This window comes from Drosophila simulans, chromosome 3R (genome assembly GCF_016746395.2).
Source record: "Drosophila simulans strain w501 chromosome 3R, Prin_Dsim_3.1, whole genome shotgun sequence".
NCBI lineage: Eukaryota > Metazoa > Arthropoda > Insecta > Diptera > Drosophilidae > Drosophila > Drosophila simulans.
This window is the reverse complement of record NC_052523.2, coordinates 10,531,842-10,554,090: the sequence shown is the minus strand read 5'-3', so window position 1 is coordinate 10,554,090 and position 22,249 is coordinate 10,531,842. Positions and strand designations below refer to the sequence as shown.

The window sequence follows — 22,249 nt, the reverse complement described above, 5'->3', positions numbered from 1 at the left end:
CTGTCTTCTTTTAACAATTAATATACGTGCACATTGTGGTGTAATAGTAACTTTGTTGGATTTTATTAAGCATAAATGGCAGTATGTATTGCATTTAACCGCATCCTTTGAGTAACGACAACCAAAGGCTCTAAAAAGACTGTTTACATATAAAAGAACAACATATTTTACTTATTAACGAAACAATAATATACTGTATAAACTAAATCCTAGTTGGTAAAGCTTTGTAAACTATATCTTGGTAAGGAATCCAAGCAAGAAGCGCAAACGAAAATCGGATAAAACACCCATTAGGTATATCGAGTGAACCACTTTAGCGGGTGCCCTTGTCAATGAATCCCCGCGACATAGAAAACACTTTCTAGGTTGTAAAAGAACTGTAAATAGCAGAAGGGGATCACTGCCAGAGAACTGCAAGGGTGGCATTTTTTACCACTCGACTCACACCCAACAATTATGTGTGCGGGTGCTACCCGCCACGCACATCGCGGGTACTTACAAACACACAGTATACGTCTGCACATGCAGACAAGACACCCCGTTATGCGCGCACCCGAATCAATACGGTGACCTGCGTCTCGGGTGCCGATCATACTCGGCACCCATAACGGAGGGTAGAGAAGACAAACAGTCAGAAAAAGACAAATGCCTAAAAAGGGATGAGTGACAAAAACACTTGTGGGTTTACCGTTAAACACATGGGTGTTTCCAAAAATACTCGGGTGTTTCTAAAAATATTCGGGTGATAGTCTCTATCAGTCTATCTACTCTTGTAGATAGTCGAGTCACAGACAAGATGCGTAACTCCATACGTTTTACACTCCATACGTTTATACACTATTCTTTCGGCGTGGCTCTAGACTCGAATACTTTGTAAAATATGCCCTTCATCTTCATTATATATTATTATAATTATGTATATTATATTATATTTTATTAAATTATATATTATTAATATATATATATATGTAATTTAATTATTATATATATATATATATTATATTATATATTATTATATATTATATATATTATTAACGTTTTTATTATTTAAATGTAAATTATAGTATAAATAATAGTAATAGTAATAATGCTAATATCCGAATCTATGTACATAATGTCACAAAATTCATTTCAAAAATGAATTTATGTAAGAATATTTGTCATTAGAGTATTCAGCTAGCGACTTGTGAAAAATTATTAAGGCAATGATTCGAAACGGGTGGCACCCGACATGAGCACGAAATTTTTCTTGGGTATTCCCTTTTACCCTTCATTTCTTATACCCGTCGCGCTTCCACCCATACAAATTTTAGGCGTACAAAAAATGACCTGCGGCCGATCGTTGACTGTGCGTCCACTCACCCATACGGCTCTTGCGCAGCAGGCCTCGGGTGGTTTTTTTACTCGTAACAAAAACACAACGTTGGTAAAACACCCGAATATTTTCTGTTGCCGCAAGTACGGTGTCAAAAAAGACGGGGTGCCTAGAGACCGAGTGTTTATCGGGTGGACGTAGAGTGCCAGTGGCGGGCTGCAGTTCTCTGATCACTGCCTCCCCCTGCCCACGTAATCGGTAAATATATCCATTTATCCTCATAGTCCCCCGCCCCTTCCAACCCGTTTGCCCCAGCGATGTGTGAGCGGAAGCGAAATGTTAAATTTTCTTATATGAGCACAATGCAATGTATCCTATAAACCGTAGTCTATACATACATATTCGTACGTAGAGTACATATAGCATAGAATTGAACAATCCCAGGAGGAGATATGCTTATATTGATAAGGGCCGATCCCTAGACCTCCCCTCCCACGAGTAGAAACTTAAAAGGATTAAAACTTAGCCTAGATTAACTTCTTCAGCCATCAGCCATATGATATGCAATAATTGCTTTAGATCAAGTTCAAGTCGTTGTGATTTTTGGAAAACAGCCTATCAAAACCGAGGTCTCTATAAACATTATAAGGTATGAAAAGACCCAGACATTTAAAATGCAGTAGCACAATCATCGAGCGAGTGACAAAAAACGAACAAAAAACAGCAGCTTACAAGGACTAATCCTAAAATTAACTAGATGTATGGTTATCAGCCTATCATTTTATACAAAGTAGTGTACTATTCTCTTCCATATTTCTTCTATTTTCAAATGGTTTCCATCAAACTCGATTTCAAAACTATTTTAATTTGAATTTTACATATCAACGATCGTATTTATGTAATATAGCACACCTGGTTTCTAATACTATCAATATCAGTACAAACACTATATTAAAGACGACAAACTTTTATCCTAAACTTAAACCTTCCAAGCAAACCAAACTCGATAAGAAATTTTCCTCCATCGCAAGTTGTACATACGGATGTCAAAAAGAAAATGTTGCTGTAGCTCTTCCAAACAAGTAAACAATAATTATAAAATGTTTAAAAAATTCCATAAAAACTTAAGTTGTTAGGCAGCAAACTAAATTACTGTAGGTATGTAAATAATTGTTTTCATGTTAATTTACTAATAAATTTTGGACAGCATATCAGGCCAATGACTCTACTTGAAGATCTTTCGTATACCAAATAATTTTCTACAACTGCTTGGATTTAAGACAATGAGGAGATTCTTTTCATTCAAATGCAAAGTGAAATAACTAAAAGGAGCGATTTAATCGAATTTATAATGTTTAATGGCAGTTAATCGAAGTAAACAGGTGTGGAAAAAAACTCAAACATCAATATAAATATCAATTAAATTAACAAAATGATTAGCAATTAATTATGCCCCAACAACTAGTTAGTTTATACATTTTTTGTAAAACAGATTAAACAATTAGTTACACCTTTTTCTATAAGCAGATATTGATAATAATTAAAAGAAAGAAAAAGAAAATCCGAAAACCAATCAAATTATGAATTATAAAAAATGGCGTTTTATTTTCTGTAAGCCGACTGGGGTGATAATTTTAATAGACTAAATTTTAAAACTAACACGACTTCGGTTCTTTCAGCTTTTAAAGAATATAAATTTCTTAAGTGTGCCGCATTACTTTCTCTAGGCCTTTCTCCACAGAAGTCTTAATAGGACGCGTGAATCTGCAACAAATTAAATATGCGCGCGTGAGCTCCATGGAGAAAAAAGGGGAGAAAGTGAGCTATATGGCTGAGTTTGTTTTAGCGCTTGTGCATGCAGTTAATGTGCTTATTTTAAAATTTAAATTGGCTTGCGCAGTGCGCACTTGAGTGGCAACTCCACAAAGGAGTGCGAGCTGGGTGAAAGGATGTGTGTGGAAGGATGCACACTCCGGCAGGACTCGCTTTAATAGAAAGTTTGCACAGCTCTTTCTTTTACTTGGAGTTTTGCATAAAGCTCATGGGGTAATTAACAGTCACTTGCAGTGGCAGCAATGAGGAGCGATAGCTGGAGCCCGTGTGGTTGTGCCAAGGATATATGTATGTACATATGTATATGCATATACTCGTATGCCGGCGCTAAGAAAAACAACTTAATTATTTTCTCAGGGCGGAAGAGATGCACTTTCGCAGAAAAGGGAAAGGAGTCCCACTTCTTGAAGACTGCAAGCTGTTGATGAAAGCCACAAGTCCGCAGTAATTTATCTTATAACGAGCTCATTTGAGCTATTCGCGAGCAGAGTAGAGATAGTTAACCGCCAAATCTAAAATAATGTCAGGTCTATTTTAAGCTTAATCGAATCTATTGTTATGTACGCACACGTGTCGGCTCTTTACAAGTGATTTGCCCACACAAAGGACTTAAGTAGCTAAATTATATTCAGCTGATTTGAAGCAATTTAATTAGAATTGAGCAAAGTTCACCTTCAAAAGCATAACGAAACTGACCTAGACAAGATACATAAATATCTTGGCAAAGGTTGAGCACTTAGAATTAGCATTCAACAACTTGTAGATACATTCAGAAAACAATTTTAACATAGTAATTACAGACAATTTAAAAAAGGGTCATCATTAGTTAGGAAATCACACCCTTTGGACCTCTCTGGGATTAGACACGCAAATTAAATTAAATTATATACATACATTATTATATACATCATACATACAATATCGACAGTTATTGTATAGTTTCGCAACAATTTATGTAATCAATTAATTCTCTACCGTTAAGTTTAGTCATCAAATTTAATGATTGTCCGCGAAGGACAGTTTTAAATTAATATATCCAAAAAAAAAAAAAAAAAAAATTAGTTAGGAAATATTAAAAGTTTGAGCCGGAAAGTTAAATTAATGCAAAAATTATAAATGTTTTCAAATTGTATTATTTGTGTTCCTAAACAATATTCCACTAGAACTGCAATTAGCTCGGTCTCCTGGAAACCTCAACTCCATTCTGTGTTAATCAAAAGTTGCAGTGTTCTCTCACTTTTATCCCCGAAGCCCCTCACCTTTTACCGGCAAACTCGGAAAGTTATACTGCCAGTTGTGCCGGAGAGCGTTTTGTCATTCATTACAAATTTTCACACATGGCCCAATTAAATTATTTAGCCCCCTACACACGCTCAACCAGAATAGTTTTAATTAAATAATAGATACAAGCTACCTCAGCTACGAACTCCAGCTGTGGGCGTGGCACTATTCTGCCAACTGCTAAGGCCATGTTTTTTTACTCATCTGCTAGTCAACTTTTGGCAGTTGGAAAAGTTTTCGAGGATAAAACGACTCCCGAGACAAAAGCCTATGGCCGAATTACGTTGAATGTGTGTCAACTGTACCAGAGAGCTCGGCACATGTTCATCTACCTCTCTCTCTTGCACGCCCATCCCCAACTCTTTCTTGGGGAGCTTGTAAGGCATTTAAAATTAATGTGCTATGGAGGTGTTTGAGAGCTTACAAGACATGTCGAAGACAAGTCGAGGACATGCAGCCGTTAACATAATCGCTCGATCTAATAGCACTCTTATTCCCACCCACTACATGGCACTATTCAACACTGTTCGTAGTAGTTGAAAGTTGACAGTATCAGCGCCCAAAGCATATTTAATTCAAAAGCAGAAGATTTTCCTCGAAAAACTTCAAGTGGGCATACCTAGATAAAAAGTTTGCCTTAAAACTGGTTAAAGTTTTTACAATATGGGTCAGTGTTGAACAACGGAAAAAAAAGCAAAATGGACACCATTAAAAAAATCTTTTAAAATACATCAACTGGAAAATTGTTCATAACTTAAAGTGGCGAATTGCTAAGAGTTTATCGAACAATGTCAATTCATTCATAGCATTTTCTTGGTATAGTTGAACATCACACTGATATGAGAACAAGTAGTATTGTCCCACATTTTGTTTGCTAAACACTCAAACTGTATTGTGACACAAAAGGTCTTATTGGTTATCTAACTGACCGTAAGAACCTGAAGGCACATGTCATTATCATTATCATTCTTACGGGATATTAGTAATTGCGACCCACAGTAGCCATAACGCATGCATACATGTTTCACAAGTCTTATGAAATAGATATGGAATATCTAGTGATATGGGGATTTATTAAGATAATATAGGATTAATAGAAAACACAATGTGTGTGTTCACAAATTTACATCGATAAAGTGTGTACATAATGTGATCACGCACTGATGAGATAGCACTTGATTGATTACCCACGTATGTCAGACAATTACCTAATTACCAACCGTGAAGTATTCATTTCTTCAGTTCTTGATCTGAAGCCGTGTCACACGCAACACCTTCACAATGGTGTCAAATAGCACTTATGCTTTGGGTCTCCTTTGCATTTTGGTTTTTCTACAAGGAAGTACACCGATCCTGGCCCAGAGTGATGATTATGTGGCCCTATGTAACTTGACCGATAGCATTGCGGTCGATCTTGATCTGGTAAAAGACTAAAAAGTTTGTTGGATTTTGCAAAGACTAACTAGACATTTTGCAAAGTTCTCTGGAATTTGGTGGGAAGTCGCTCGTCAGCCTTCCGGCATCGATTTTTGCACTGAGGTGAATATTACGGTGCTGAATAAAACCGTCGATAATATGCTGATCGATACCACATATGCCGTATCTCCCGATTACCCGTGGGTGAATCAAACCATGAACGCCACCATCACTGTGGAGAATAACACGGTGGCCCAGGATGGGTACAACTTCACCTACTGGAACCCACCTGGCTATACCCCCTATGCAGTGTACAAGGTCCTTTACACTGACTACACCGATGTGGCCTTCCTTTGTGGATATACCAACAAGACTGATAACGGCACTTCCTTCGGAATTATCCTTGCTAGGGATCGCACGCCCACCACGCAAGTTTTAAATAAACTCGAGGGTCTTGGCTCTAGTATATCTTCAAACTTCTTAAATGGCACCATGTCCACGATTACTCAGGGCGAATCGTAAGTTGAAATTTTATCATCACACTCTGAAATTGGCACTGATGAATTGGTAATGGCTATATGCTAGCCATAAAATATTTACAAAATATTAGAACAAATTGGTAGACACTTAAATACATTCTGTATCAATTTGCGCTATAATGTCTCCAATATATCTTATAGTTTTGTTTTTTACAGTTGCTATGCACCATCCGGATCCAACCCATCGACCATTATTTCCACAATGTTGATTGCCATTGCTTTTATTCTTGGCATTTCTGCTGACCGTCAAATAATTTAGATTATATAATGCAAGGCAGATAACAACAACGGCCAAAAAATATGTTTTCTTATCTTAAATGTTCTTTAAATTTGCCTTGTATATAATTTCCATGTAAAGCTCTAATAAATAAAAACCTATTCATTATCGATGTAATCAATTATTTTGTTTGGGACTTACATATTAGGAAAGGCATTAGCTAAAATTAAACATGATTTTATTCCTGCCGAACCATTTCGAACCGCTGAGTAGTGGGAAATGGTGCTGATTGTTACTTATTAAAAATGTTTCTTTATCGAAATTTGCGATTCTTTCGCCTCTCGTTCCTGTTTTTCTGCACTCTTGTTTTTGTTTTCACAAATGACTCACAGTCTGACAGCGATAAAGAAATTTAATCCAGCAATGAAGACGTTTCCCCTGTATATGTATATTTTTTATAGGGTGATAGATCACAAAAATGCTTAGATACAAGGCCCTGAGTGGAGGGCTTCAATTAAATTAATATTTGTTTTTGGTATCTACTTCCAACGATAAGAAAACTTACCTTTCTTACAGCATTGACGATTGTAAGAATGGGTAATGATGAGTAATGGGGAATAGTACACCCACTTTTAGACTGGAAGGGAAGTTCGATAAAACTAAAATAGAGTAAGATATCTACAACGCACTACAAATTCCCAGTCTAAGACGTAATTTGGGCACAGAAATTGAATTTAATGTTGAGCCTTCAAAAAAAAAATTCATAAAATTTTTAGCATAGTTGTTAAGATCATAACAGAAAAATAAACAAACACCGTTTGTTTATACCCATTAAAACCATAAAGATAGTTATACAAATTAAATGAGTACAAATGCACTTTTAATGGGGTTGCAATTGATATCGATTTTGACCACCCAATCTATTTTTGGCCAGCAGAATCACTTCCTGGAAAACCATGTCAAAGAGCTTTGCAGGTAAGACAACCTATTGGCCAATGTGCAGGGGAGTTTTCAACGCAATAACAACACTATATTATTCGCAGAGCCTCGCGGGGATTAGTCATTCCACGGGGCGATAACAGACGTCAGATGTACGTAAATTGGTGACAGAGCCAACTTGTGGCGCTCCACAAGTGCAGGCATCGATAATGGCCGCAAAAATATGGGAAAAGATACAAGCCTATAAAAGCCCGTTGCGGATGGGCAGACAGTTCAGTATTAACGGCGCATTCGCAGCGAACCGATCGCAGAACCGGAACTTTAAAGCGGAACATATAGAACTCATATAGACAGTGACATCATGTGCAAAAGTGCGATCATCTGCCTGGCCATCGTGGCCTGCATCTCGCAGGCTTTGGCCCAAAACCAAACGCCACAAACCTGCGCCCAAGCCACCGGCATTAGCTTTAACCAGACCGCTGTGAGTGAAAGAGTTGTTATGTATTTTACAGTCATAAGAAAACATGCAGATGAACAAAATGTCTGCATATAATGACATCGGATCTGCTCTGAATGGACACATTATCACATAAATTTCTAGGATACCTAAATTCCATAAGTGCTTTAAGTTTCATACAATCGTAAAAGGATAACTACATTTTGGTAGAAACTTTACCCAAACAAAATAATAATTTCTCATTTAATTATCATAAACACCAGTGTGCTTATTATTATGTATTAAATGTATTAATTGTATTTCCTTAACTTCCAGTTCAGTGGAAAGTGGGTGGAGTTGGCCCGCAATCCCGCCTCTAATGTCTCCTGCATTTCCCTTAACGTGGCTTTCTGGAACAACAACAACAACATGCTGGTCAATATCAGCCATTCAAGCAATGTCGCCTCCACTTTGGTGGACGTCTATGAAACTGCGAATATTACGCTGGTGGAGAACAACCTGAGCGGCTACAATGTGACCCTGGTGAATGGCCAGAAGCAGGAGTACGTCTTCGTGAAGCTGCTGAGCTATGTGAACTCCACCTACCTGGTTGGTTGCTCCTACACCGATGCCAGCAACGCATCGACCAGTGCTGGCTTTATTCTGGGCAGGTCCAGCTATACTCCGGAAGGCGTAAAGATTGCCAACAATGATGCCTCCGTGTCCTTCAGCAATTTCCAGAACAACACCTACGGCAATGTCACTCAGTTTGAGTAAGTTTCATTTAAGGTGGCTACAACTAGAAACCCTACTTATTTCCATTCCCAATAATCTTTCAGTTGCCGCGCCAGCTCCGCCGGACAGACTGTGCCTCTGACCCTGATTTCTGGCTTCCTGGCCTTCGCCCTGTTGCTGATCAAGGCCTAAGGATGGAGATGTACCCAAGTGCTGCTTTGCCTAGCCACCATAAATGAAAGAAAACTAACAAAATCCAATCACTTGCCTCAGTTATTGTGTCATTCTCTTTATTTAGTTTTTAGTTGACTTTAAACACCGCGCTCTGAAATCGAGGCAAGGCAAAACGATGTCAATAAAAGTAAACCGAAATGGGTGAGGGCTCATAAAAAGTCCCCACTGAAAAGAACACAATTCGATAAAGGCCAAGAGACAAGATCAGGTGCCACAAAGCTCTGGTGCAATCAGTGCTTTAATTTGCTGGCAACTTGTTAGAAGGTATGCGTGATAAGATAAACGTAAACGATAACGAAATATATGACTGTGCCACCCCATTCACACGAACGGTCATAGATTTTATATTTCTAGTTTTGTTTTTCCTTGCTAATATCTAACAAGCAGCTCATAAATCAATCAATGGCCGCGTGTTCACAGGCACAAATATCCGATACGTTTTGCCACTGATTAATTGATTGCGATTGCAAAATCACAACACACCCCCGTTTATAGTTGGCTAATTACCACGGCTTAGGGGCACTTTTGTTATTGCTTATTGGTAGGATTTAAGTGGGTTTATCTGTTCGATTTCATGCCCAAATGAGGTTAAATATAAGGAAAATTGGCTTAGTTCCGAGTGGCCTGTCTGGAAAAAGTATAATCATTGCATAAAAGCCAATAAATTTTAAATTGATAAGATGAGAAATTACCGAAACTTCTATTCAAATATTGATAAGTATGTTGAACTTGCATAGATAGGAATGTCGGGTAATTAATTCAGCGTAATATAAATAATTTCTTTTACAATTTTCCTTATCTTCATAGTTCCAAAATTTTACTACCATAAGTGTATTGTGTTGCAGAAACGTATGTCAGCAGCATGTCGTTTGAGTGCCACTCCAATCCATTCATATACAATTTTCTTTCGAACTAACAAGTGTTTTACCGTACTTGGTAAGATGTCCGAAAAGTAGTCAACTTCAATCCAAAGAATACGAATATTCAGCAGACACTTAATTGTCAAAAAAAGAAAAGCCAGTTCGAACAGCAGAAGAACTGAGACAACTGAGTTAGCGCACACACTCGATGCTGTGATTTGTTTGCCACCCCGCTGCGGCAAGTAAAACACTTAAAGTCCTGGCCAAGTCTCGAATCAGATACAAAATCCTCGGGAGCTTCTGCCTCTTACACACTTATCGAGCTTCGGGCTGGCTGTTGCTGATTTCTTGTTTATTTATTCAGCTCCAACCCAATCAGCCCACCCACACACATCCCGATCCTGATGCAAACAAACCCACACGAATGTAAACACAAGGCCACTAAATCACTGAACACTCTCAGCTTTGGCATTTACACCACCACCCCACCCCCTTCTTCCACCCAGAAGTCCATCCACAGGACGACGGCTCCTGCTCCTGCTCCTTCTCCAACTCCTTTTGATCCTGCGACTTCTTTTGTTGCTGCGCTTGACCCGCGGCTCCGGGCCCTCTTCTTTTTGGGGTTTGTTTATGTTTATTTGTTGGCACAATTTGGTTACATTGTTTGCTTACAATCTACTCATTGTTTGCAGGATTCGTTGTTGTTCTTAGAATCAAGTTTACATCGATTAGGTAGCAGTAAAATCTGTTGCCAAGAACAACACAAAGAAAGGACCAAGAAATCTATAAATTTGCATAAAGGTTTAACAAAATTTCACCACCTTAACTACTTAGATACTTTCTAAGACGTCAATGTATTTTGCAAAATATTATTTCTACTACTCAACTCTTGACAATTGCGATACATATCTCGAATAAATGTTACATATCTCCATATTTAACCAGCACATCCTGGAATATCTTTGAATGAGGCATGGCATTCTTACACCTAACCCAGTAGCAGTATTCATGGCATTTTCTGGCAAACAACTAGACAATAATTACACAGTCTCAAGTAGCTAATCATCCAAGAAGCTCTACTCGGCTCAGAACCAAACCCAGACCAAAGTCAACCGCAACAAAGTCCGGGGCCAGAGCTCTTGGTCAAATGCCAGACAAACAAAGGACGCCTCCAATCAATGCTAATAGCAATCGTCCTGCAATATCCTCAAAGTGCTTAGAAAACCGAATGCCAAGAACCACACATACATTCAAAGTGGCCAAAATGGGTGAGTTGGCCGAGTTGGCCGAGTGTGAGGAGCTGGAGCAGACAAAACTATTAATTAATTTCCCAGTAACTGCAGGACATCGACTTTGCGACCTGCCGCATGCCGTTGACATTTCGGCCAATACAGTTTTCGCAACTGATTCCAATCTCTGGGAAGGTGTGGTAGTTTAACGAATCTGCAGAATGGTATGAGTCTAGTTTTTATGTAAGATAAGGGAGGGGAACATTTTCTTCAGCATGTTTCTTGGCCCTACCAAATGTAGATGTGTATGTAATTGTTGAGCGTTGGCCATGGAGCTTGCTGTTATCATATAAATTGAAATCTTAGCCAAGTTTGTGGCACTCAAGACTCGAGTATTTGCCAGTAGCAATCGTCACTCAAGTGCCGCTGCTCCTAAGCTACTCAGAAACACTGAGAAAGATATTGTTAGCACCCTATGGTAAACCATATATATGGCACTTGTTGGATTCACTCGGAAACAGTCCCCACTTTGCAAGAACAATGCTCAATTTATCTGTGTGATTTAGTCTTTTTGAATCATTTAAATGAAAACACATTATCACAAATGGCGATGTATTATTTTTTTCACTGCCTCATCTACCCAGCAAACCCCAAATTTATGCTGATCTCTGGCCTTGAGTCTCTATGCGAATCTATTTGCATAGATTTCCCAAAACTTGGCAACAAAAACATGATTCGATTTCCACTCGGCAGCTGATAATACTTCTCAATATGCTCTATGCATCTGTTTATGCTGTGCCACAGGTGGGGGTAATTGAATGGAGGTCCTCAGTCATTTACATTCAATTAACAGTTGTAGACCAGAGCGAATTGCCATCTATGAGATACTTGTATATCTGGGCATTAATGGCTGAGCATCCATATATATTCATGGACAAAAGCATGGACGTGGTACGAAGGGGATACAGGGCAGTAAAATATTTCAGCTGACAAATTGGGTTAAATAATACCACTTTCAATATTCATAAAAGTTATTACATTTTATTTGGTTCTCATTAAAGATAAGTTTGTAGAAATAGTAAAATTCACATGATAACAAGTTTATAATAATGTTATAAATATTTTTTACTAGAAAGTTTGTCAGAACTGATTCATTAATGATTCCTAATAATCAGCAATATGTTTTATTGCAAATGTACATAAATATTTATTACCCTTTCTAACGCCGCCCATGGGCAATTCACAGTTGTACCTAATTTATGCCACATGAACTTCGGCTTTTGTGTAATGGAACTGTGTTTTGTCTTTAGTTGACTTTGGGCTAATGCATAGATAATTACAGTTCCAGAGAAAGTGTCTTACGAATTGCATATTCATCAGGCTTTGATGAATTCTGAGTTATGAAAAAGCCTAATTAAAGATACAACTTTATATATTTTCAATTCAAACACAAACTATATTTAAGGCTGTGCCACCAGAACGAATTTAATAAATGGCCATGACTGAAATATTATCAAAAGTGTTATTTCTTATCAATTTGATTTATTTGATCAATAACTACTTATCACAGTCATTTAGATGCACTTTATGGGGACAGACATTTCCTCAATTTCTCCCCCCCCATAATAAAACCACCTTTTGTGCACTTAGGACACACATTATCTCCCTCCTTAATACTGATATCTCACTTCGTTTTCTTAAAAGGCGAACGTGCGAATCCCCTTTTGACAGCTCGTCACATCTGCAATTAAAGCAATTAATTAAGTTGGTTTACCTCGCACCGCCGCAAGACTCGAACTGTAAAAGAAAACGATAAACCGAAGAAGAGGCTTTCGGAGCACCCACCTTCCATCCATTCCACAAGCATCATTTTAAATGCCAATTACAGTTGGAGCAGGAGCAGGATATAGGATCTAGGGTAGGGATATAGGATATGGAAAGGGTGCCGGCGCAAATTGCTGCAAATCCATGGCGGATGGCTACCATTCTACAGCACCTTTGCTCCGTCGATTTTACACCATTTCGTCTCTATGAGAGTGGGCTGTGTTGGCACAGGCATTATTCGTAACGAGCGACATGATCATAAAAATAAACGCAAAATATAACACAAAACGCAAACACAATAATGGCCTGGGAGTGCCTTAGTTTTTATTTCTACACCTGTTTACAAACAAAGCAACAAAGAGAAAGCGAACGGAGGACGAGCAAATTTGACTGCGCCAGCACGCACACAATTAAATTTCCGGTACAACACCTACATGGGCATCCCCCGAAAAGCCCTCCAAAAACCCTCGAAGCCCCCTTAAAATACACTTTGATTTCCGTGCCACAACTTTCTGTGTGGGTGAGCTAGTGTAAGTGTGTGTGTGTGTGTGTGCAGCGTGTTTGAGCCATTAAAATTACGCCTAACGGAGTTGCACAAAACACACCCAAAGTCATACAGACGAATACACAGAGAAAATTTCGGATATAAAATAAATATTTTAAATCTGTGCAACTGAATTTACAATCATTTATATTTTCGACTTGCGTAAATGTACCTGTTTAATAGAAAAAGAAATTTCTTTTGGTTGCATTTATGTCGAAACCCTATATTTAAACCAATCCATTTGTGTCTGGTAGCCCACGAATTTGCATAAAATATCTCTTTATTGGAAAACATAAATTGCCTATTTTCACGGTGCACAAATAGGAGACGTAAAAATGTGCGAGGCTCACGCGGCGTATGAGTATTTTCTTTTTTTGACTCACTCTAACTGCTCTAACACGTTTCATTTGAAATCCATGGCACGTTTGCTCCAACAACACCACCAGCACCCGGAGACACGGAGCAATTTTCAATATTCCCGACTGTCGGCTGGTGGGTGTGGCAGTGGGCGGATATAATGCGGCGGCGACAATGCCGCCTGAGTTGCTGTCAAAATTGGCAAAAATCGACAAGGCCTCCGCGCGCTAACTAAAAATCAAAGGCGTCTTACCCACTTCGATTCCTTGGAGGGCAGCTACGTGTGTGGGCCATAATATTTATGCTGCTGCACAAACAGCCAGGCAAACTCGAGAGAGCTCCTGCAAACTTAGGCACACTCACACGCATCCGCACACGTTGCGTATGCGTAATATTTGCCCGGGATTATTACAGGCTGGCACTTGAGACGCGCACACGTCGCAGCCCCAATAAAAATTTATATATGTTTATGTGTGTGCCTGCACTTAATAATAAAATTTCGTTTAATTTCGAGTTTTGAATTTCATTTTTATGATTCCTTTCGCTTTCATTTTTTTTTTCATTTCTGCCGCTTATTTATTTCTCTTGCCAGGTGTTTGCCGTAACGTGATAAAATTTTAATTATATTTGCTGCAAAGAAGATTGGATATTTATTCTGTATCCACTCATTGTGATTTGATTTTTAATGCTTTTTACACAGGGTATTTAGCTGAAAAATGCGTGTAAGGAAACGGAGAAAGTAGACTCACCTTTTTTAGCTGTCTCCTTATCTTCAACCAATTTTAATTAAAATCTACTATCAATTTTTTCTTGGAACTGTAGGCTAACAATAAATTTATTTAATACACAGATACCGATAAAAAACAGTGTAATAAAAAATAAAAGTGCACCTTAATTAGAAATAACTTGAGGCCAGTGGCATACCTTTGCGGAAATGCACTGTTGGCTTATAAATTTCATTAGGGAAAAGCGAAAACATTTGACATTGATGTCGGCTTAGTCTGTCTGAGGAATTCACTGGACAAACGAACTGACTTGTCTGCCGTTTTATGTTTTCCGTCTGATGTTTGTTTATCTCCCTTTTGGCATTGCCTAATGGACGCCTGCCAACAGCTGGCAGGACACTTTGAGCAACTCAGCATCGCTTGGATCCTGGCTGCTGCGATTGGAAACATTGTATTCGAGTCAGGTGCGTTGTGAATTTTGCTGCAACAGTCATTATAATAATGCCACAACGAAGTGTGCTCGGAAATAATAATCAAGTTGCTCGGTCGGGTGTTCCTAGGGGGGAGAGTTGGAGTTGAAGTTGGAACACAGCTGCTGGCACTTGATGGTCTCGTGTTCGTATAGGTGGTAGTAGACCAGCCAAGGCACTTAAAATTTCATTTAAATATGGACTCCTCGTTGAATGTGCAATCGTGCATTGTTGCACTTCTGCTGGCGCCGTTGCAGGAGCAATAATCGCCTCAAATAATAACTTTAAGTGCATAATTTTATAAGTTCTTGCCGTAATAGCTATTTTTGTACGTGAGTACATTTGCCTTCGGCTAACCAAGAACCATTATAAATTTAAGCCAAGGCAACGCCTTACTCTATATATTTCTTTGCACCCAATTAGATTTATACTTAAATGAAATACTCACTTTGTTCAGCATATAAAAATAATTGATACCCATAATTATACTTTCCTAATCTGTATTCCCAACATTCGATTAGTCTTGCAGCCTGTCTGTTTCGAATTACTGATTTTAATTTGTCTATGCCCTAGCATTTAAATTTAATTGATTTTGTGTAATTGGTGCCATTCAACCAGCAAAGTCGACCCTTTCGTGAGTTCAAAACCTTTTACACACTTGTTATGCAAGCGCATTTAGCGCTAATGGTTAGTATTTTTCTATAAAGTATTCTTTTTTATCGTTTTCATAACAAATCGCGAGCCAATTGGCGAATGAGTGAGTGCCAAAATATCCGCAATTTATTTAAATATTTTTGACACGCACTGCACAAATGTTCGGTTCTGATTAAAAACAGATTGGTTCGGATTGGTTTTTTAATAACCTTACTATTCGGGCAATTGGCATTTTCATGGTGCAACAGTAAGAGTCGAGCTTTGAATTGCAAATTCGTTTGGTAATCGGTTACAGATATTACTTTAAACGATTTTATTTTACCACAAACTTTTATATGTATCTCACATTTATTACAGAGATTACCTTCTGCACAGTAGACGAATACTAATAAATTTAATTAAATTCGGATGGAAATATATTTTTAAGGAGCATTCAATTAAAATGCATAAAGAAAATCAAATTCGAGGCTTTTTCAAATTTAATATTCCCTTTTCTGTCATAGAAAACTTACGTCACGCAACAGATACGACGAGTATGGAAAATTTTAAAGTCAATCAAACTTTTTAATTTTCATTTACATTAATATTATGTTTGCATTTATTTGCCATACCATTTGTTGGTGTCGCTCGAAGCTTTTGATACAAAATTTGCATATAACAATTTTTCTCACTTCACTTTCCGAAAAGTTTGCCATTTTACATTTGCATAACTCAACATCCAGGAGAGTGGAACCTAAGTAATAGCATTAAAAGGGAAAGTCACGAAAAGCAAATATGAATCATACGCCATGTGTGGCAAATGCGTTGAAACAAACATTTCGAGTGCAAAGAAAAAACAATTTGCAAGAATAAACAATTACGCAGAAATTATAGGAAAGTTTAGCAGATAAAAACAAATTGTGATAAAAAGTTATGTAAGTTATTGTTATTTATTTTAAAGAAGAAAGTTTAGTTTAGTTAGTTTCCGGAACTAGTGTTTAAAGAAGCAAAATAAGCTAAAAAGCAAGTCCACGTTGATTAATTTAATATAAATTAACATGATATTAACCAATTTAATTGATTATTGCATTTGACATATATATAGCTGTAAGTTTATTGCCAAGATGTTCTCACCACAAAAGCCAAACATACAATTCACGTGCTGAAATCTTCGCGATATCGTCAATTGTTATACGTGTTAGCACTTTTTTCATAAACAAATATTAGTCCAATGTCGTTTGTTTGAAATGTGTCTGGTTGTGTCTTAAAAATATTGGTTTTGGCTTATTTACTTATCAACGACTTAATAGCGATTATCCTTTGGAAACAGATAAACAATTTCTTTATCCCAATGGGCCAAGAAATCATGCAAGTGGTAACAACTTGGCGATGTCGTCAATTGTTACACGTCGAATGACCAGACCTTTTTGGCACATTTTTCGAGCGTCTAATCAAGATATTATCCAATTAACAGGTCCGAGATAATTGAGATGGCGTCAAATGGGATCCACCCCGGAGAATTGAACAATCAAACAAGGGGGTTTGAACTAGATATATTTTATTACAGCCCAAAGAGAGCGAGTAATAAGTCGAGCGAGGCGCGAGAATCCAAGTCCGGCAAAGTCACAATGCCAATTGAGGCTCTGATATGTACGGCAAACAAGAGCCGGGCAGAGCAATCTACAATCTCGAGTTCATTATCAGTGGGATGATCTCCGCCTTTGCTATCATTCGACAGTTGCGATTTGCGGCGCACAGACGTGCGTTTGACCAAGAAACCCGAGTAACTTCCACATCGCAATGTATCCGCAACTGGAAACGGAAGCGGAGGCTCTGGAAAAGGCAACGGCGCGGGCTCTTTTACCAGGTGCCATTAGCAAGCCGGCCAGTGAAGCTGGCAAGGCTCCCAGGATGAACAAATGGAAACGCCGCCTGCATCGCCACGTCCCGGTCTTCCAATGGCTTCCCCTGTACACCACCGAATGGGGCATCGATGACTTTATAGCCGGCATCACCCTGGGACTCACAATCATACCCGAAAGTATGGCCTGTGCCCTTCTGGCTGGCCTCCCCGCTCGATATGGCCTCTGTTCGGCGTTTATTGGACCGCTGATCTATCTGGTCTTTGGATCGATCGACAAGGTCATCATTGGACCCACTAGCTTAGTGGCTCTGGTCAGTGTCCAGTTCACCGTGGGACGACCCATCGAGTTCGCCTTTCTGCTCACCTTTCTCAGCGGAATCGTGCAGATCATCATGGGTACGATGAGAATGGGTAAGTTGCGAATCACTGGAAAACATTTTCCGGTCATAAATAACATTATAAATGCTGAACATGCTATAAAAAACTACTAGTTATAATCAGATAAGTTAATGCAAGATAGCAGAATACTTATTCATCTATAATGCGCCATATAAAATGACTGTTTTTGAATTTTTTAAATTTTTTCTGAGTGTATGATGCCTAAGTGACAACTGAATTACGTGTGTGATCTCACAGATAAATTGCCTTAAGTCCGGCATGTGTTACTTTCCCCGTGAACTTGATCGCAGTCATGACCAATTGAATTGAAATAGATCCGCTTAAGAGCTCACTTTAGGCACCTAATTAAGTGCTCTGCACGATAAGTGTTATGCGGTTTGCCCGTGATTAGCATTATTTGTATCAATTAACACTTCTTTGAATGGGATTCAGTGTATGAACTCGGATACGGAACTAGACTAGATCCAAAAAATCGTTGAAGCAGGTGTCATTGAAGCTGAATGAGTAATTTTTGTTTTTACTTATCGTCAGTTTGCAGATTTCACAATATTTGTGATATTCAGTGGAAGTTAGTTTAAATTTCTGACCTGCAATTGGCATTTAATTTTTCGTTGAGTCTATATTTTTCATTTTTGACCAAACTAAAAGCTTATGTTAGCTTCAAAATATTATATAAAATAATTCTAATGATATTTTACCATTTCTACAGGATTTATTTTCGAATTCATCTCCATGCCAGTGATTAAAGCCTTTTCCTCGGCAACTGCCATTTTGGTAATAGAATCCCAGCTGAAAGTATTACTAGGCATCAAATACTTAGTGGCTGGGCTAATAAACTCGGTTGGTATGCTTAGTTCCCGCATTGAAGAGTCGAATATGGCTGATCTCATCATGGGCGTTTGTGCCATAGTTTTCCTGCTCTTACTAGAGGTAAGTTTAAATTAAGTATTATATTTTTTTTCATAATTAAGCCCTCTATTTCAGTTATTGGACCGCGTGGCCAACAATGAGAAGCGAAACAAAATTCTAAGGATATTCTGTCGATATCTATCCACCTCGAGGAACACACTAATTGTACTCATCGCAGCCATCGTTTCCTTTATTTGGATTCAAAAATGTGGCCAAGTTCCGTATGCTCTTAGCAAGAATGCTCTGTCTACTCTTCCCAACTTTACAGTGCCCAGTTTCCATATTGAAACTGCCGAGCGCAACTATAGTATATGGGAAGTTTTAAAGGAGCTGAATATTGGAATAATAGTTATACCAATTGTGGGCATACTAACGAATATATCCATTGGAAAATTGAGTAAGTAGGGAAAGCGAAACTAGTTATATATAATTTTAAACATAATAAACTTGCAGCTCCCAAAGGATTGGTGGATACCAATCAGGAACTACTCACCGTGGGCCTTTGCAACATGTTTGGATCCTGCGTACAGGCGATGCCTTCATCGGGAGCGTTTACCCGATATGCCATTAGCACAGCCTGTGGCCTCAGGACTCCCATGGCCAATCTGTATTTGGGTGAGTCCAGCGGAGCGTAGACACCGAATGCAAACACTCAATTTCATTACTGCCCCAAAGAATTTGAATACACAGGCAAAACGAGCTAGTATTCATGATATTCATTGTTTAAAAACAATCTAATTATGCCTTCGTTTGAGTGATTATCCTTTGATTATCCCCCTTATAGATTACCAAATTGCTGAATTTTTCTAATATTTTTCTCCCTGTGCAGGCATTATTGTGCTGCTTGCTCTGAGCTACCTGAGTCCGTACTTCAACTACATCCCGGAAGCGACGCTGGCGGCCATCCTGATATGCTCCATATTCACGCTGCTCGACTTCAAGCTGCCGATGCGATTGTGGCGGGATTCAAAGCGCGACTTTGCCACCTGGCTGCTGTGCTTTTGTGTTAGTGTGCTCTTTGGCGTGGAGGTGGGTCTGTTCGTGAGCATTGTGGTGACCGCGCTGCACCTGCTCTTCCTGTGGGCACGCCCCGAGATCCGGGTAAAGATTGAGCAGCTGGACGAGATGCAGTACATCCGGGTGACGCCGGGCAATGGCATCTACTTTCCGGCCATCAATTATCTGCGGGAGCGAGTGCTCAAGGCTTGCGAGCAAGCGGACTTTCGCATTACGGTGGTGATCGATGGTCAGCGCATCAGTGGCATGGATTATACGGCTGCACAGGGTATATCGAAGCTATCCAGCGATCTGTGCCGCCAGGCAGATGCCTCCAGCTCCACGCTGCTGATCCTCTTCAGATTCCCGGAGCACCTGCAGAGGCTCATCGATAACACGGACAACCTGGTGTTCTGCGAGAGCGAGAACAAGGTGAAGGAGTTCCTCACGCAGGAGTCCCTGCGCAATGGCTACATCAACCTGAAGGAGCACATAAGGGCCTCCATAGATCTGGGCTATAAAATCGACATCGATTAGGCGGAGCCGCCCCCCAGTTAGCTGCTTGTGTTATTTATTTAAGTTTAGTTTCGGAGAAATTGTCGTCGCTGGCTGCAAATGGAAATAAAAGTGAAGGAAAAGTGGAACAAATGCCTTGATGGCAGCAATTTATAAAATCCCCCCAAACCCGACAACTGACCTCTGTAGGAGACGGGGGCAGGATAGATGCGGTGCCGCTGGCGACGCCGCCAATGATTGCCAAGCTAATGGATTTCTGTTTACTTTTTCACTTAGTCCGGGCGCCAAGGAGGAAAAGCGGCAGAATCAGGAGCAGCAGCAGCAGCAGCAGCTGGAGCACAAGGAAAAAACAAGGTTTTGAAAAATAGCGCAAATGAAATTAGAGGAAAGCGAAAGCGCTCAGCTAACTTCTCTAACCAAAAAGGAAAAATAGGAAAAACAAGGTGTGCTTGGGAAAAAGACGGAACACAGCTGAAAGAAAACTGCGAGAAATTAAACTAAAGTCCCGGCGTAAAGTGGATCAAATGCAGTAAAAACAAGTCATGACATAAATTAAATTAGTCCAAAACGAACAAGGATTACTCTTTTAGTTAGAAACTATAATATATAATGAAAGATGCTATCTAAATACACGATTATGTAAGTTCACAAATATTACTAATCCATGTTTCGTAAGTTCTACATTTTTAATTTAAGAATGTATTAAATTTCAGTTTATAAGGTAAACGTTCATTGTAAAAATGCTATATAGTAGTAAAAAAAAACACAGTTCAAACAATTTTAAATTGTTTTTTATCATAAAGACATAAAAATAGTTTTCTTACAATAATTTGTAAACCCTGTAGCAAATTTGAAGTGTTTCAAGTGGCAAGATTAAAAATCTTTTTTCATAACGATGCTAAGCTTTAACTCTTAAGTCAGTTGATTTAATGTAACTTATAGAGCATTAGAGCAAGAATAAACGCCTGAGAGCTAGGCTAGTTAATTAACTAAGGTTAAGAGAACGAGAGAGAGACGGACTTAGTGAGTGGGAAAGAAAGAGCAGGCTAGTAAGACCGGACCAAGTGGGGCCTCTAAGTAGATTTCGAGCACTTGAGGCGGTGTAAATGAAATGCGGTGCTTCCCCCTTCCGGAAAAACCGCCCAACTCAGCCGTTGTTGATTGCATTGGCAAACGAAGTGAGCAGATTTAATGAAATTTAAAACGCTGTCCGGAACTTGGCCAAAAGGAAGGGGCAGTGGGCGTGGTCGCACGAATGCAGATTTGCAAGGTGGCCAGGCGGTCAGGGGAAAGGGCGAAAATCTTGGCCAATGCTTATGTTAATTATTTCAATGGACCTTATTTGCAAAGCTAATGAGAATTTTAGCCTTCGGCATTTGCAAGTAGAGCATAAGCAGTTAGGGACAATTATAATTAATATGCTAATCGAACCAATTGATGGAGAAATGACTTAATGGCCAAAACCAATGACCGATAACAGTGTCAATATCCTGGCAATATCCATGTCGACATGCCACAAAAACCAAATATCATTCAAATTGCGGTCTACGCAATCAAATTTTCACGCACCGAAAAAAAACGACACAAATTATCAAAAGCGTAACAATTTTTGAGTTGCATACTTTTGCGGCTATGGGGATCAGACTGCACTACTTGTTGACAGAACCCGCCCGATTTGGTCATATCCCTCTGATAAGCAAACATAAAGCCAAACCGCACTTGTTCTGTGCCTGTTTATTGCCAAATGTGCAATCAACATTTTTTCTGCCACATTTTTCAGTCGGAAAATAGCAACCAGATGCACATTCCCCGTAGATCGTAGGCTGGTCCAAAAATATTTATTTTCGCATGCGGTTAGCTGCATGAAAATCATTTGCTTTGTGCGCAGTCAGGCTTAATTTGTTTAAAAAAAAGCATAATAGCCATTGTTCAATTTCAGAGCAGAAGCATTAGAAAAAAGTAACCTTTGGCCGGGGCT

General features: G+C 39.0%; 3 protein-coding genes across 4 annotated transcripts; all 3 read left to right on the top strand.

Moving 5' to 3' along the window:
- The first annotated feature begins 5,645 nt into the window (after positions 1 to 5,645).
- On the top strand, positions 5,646 to 6,778 carry LOC6727930. 2 transcript variants are annotated; one of them, XM_016175381.3, is made up of 3 exons: positions 5,646 to 5,851; positions 5,909 to 6,363; positions 6,526 to 6,778. In XM_016175381.3, the coding sequence occupies exons 1-3, from the start codon at positions 5,711 to 5,713 to the stop codon at positions 6,641 to 6,643; spliced, it is 714 nt and encodes a 237-aa protein (XP_016034541.1). In that variant the 5' UTR covers positions 5,646 to 5,710; the 3' UTR covers positions 6,644 to 6,778. The 2 variants fall into 2 exon arrangements, with proteins under 2 accessions (XP_016034541.1, XP_016034540.1); XM_016175380.3 differs by having other exon boundaries at positions 5,649 to 5,851; positions 6,541 to 6,778.
- Positions 6,779 to 7,790: 1,012 nt separating this feature from the next.
- On the top strand, positions 7,791 to 9,120 carry LOC6727929. The gene is made up of 3 exons (XM_002103248.4): positions 7,791 to 8,021; positions 8,313 to 8,749; positions 8,816 to 9,120. Exons 1-3 carry the CDS (start codon positions 7,902 to 7,904, stop codon positions 8,901 to 8,903), a joined length of 645 nt encoding a protein of 214 aa, XP_002103284.1. The 5' UTR covers positions 7,791 to 7,901; the 3' UTR covers positions 8,904 to 9,120.
- Positions 9,121 to 17,299: 8,179 nt separating this feature from the next.
- Positions 17,300 to 21,157, top strand: LOC6727928 (sodium-independent sulfate anion transporter). The gene is made up of 5 exons (XM_002103247.4): positions 17,300 to 17,862; positions 18,560 to 18,780; positions 18,835 to 19,156; positions 19,213 to 19,374; positions 19,589 to 21,157. The coding sequence occupies exons 1-5, from the start codon at positions 17,388 to 17,390 to the stop codon at positions 20,290 to 20,292; spliced, it is 1,884 nt and encodes a 627-aa protein (XP_002103283.1). The 5' UTR covers positions 17,300 to 17,387; the 3' UTR covers positions 20,293 to 21,157.
- Positions 21,158 to 22,249: the final 1,092 nt, after the last annotated feature.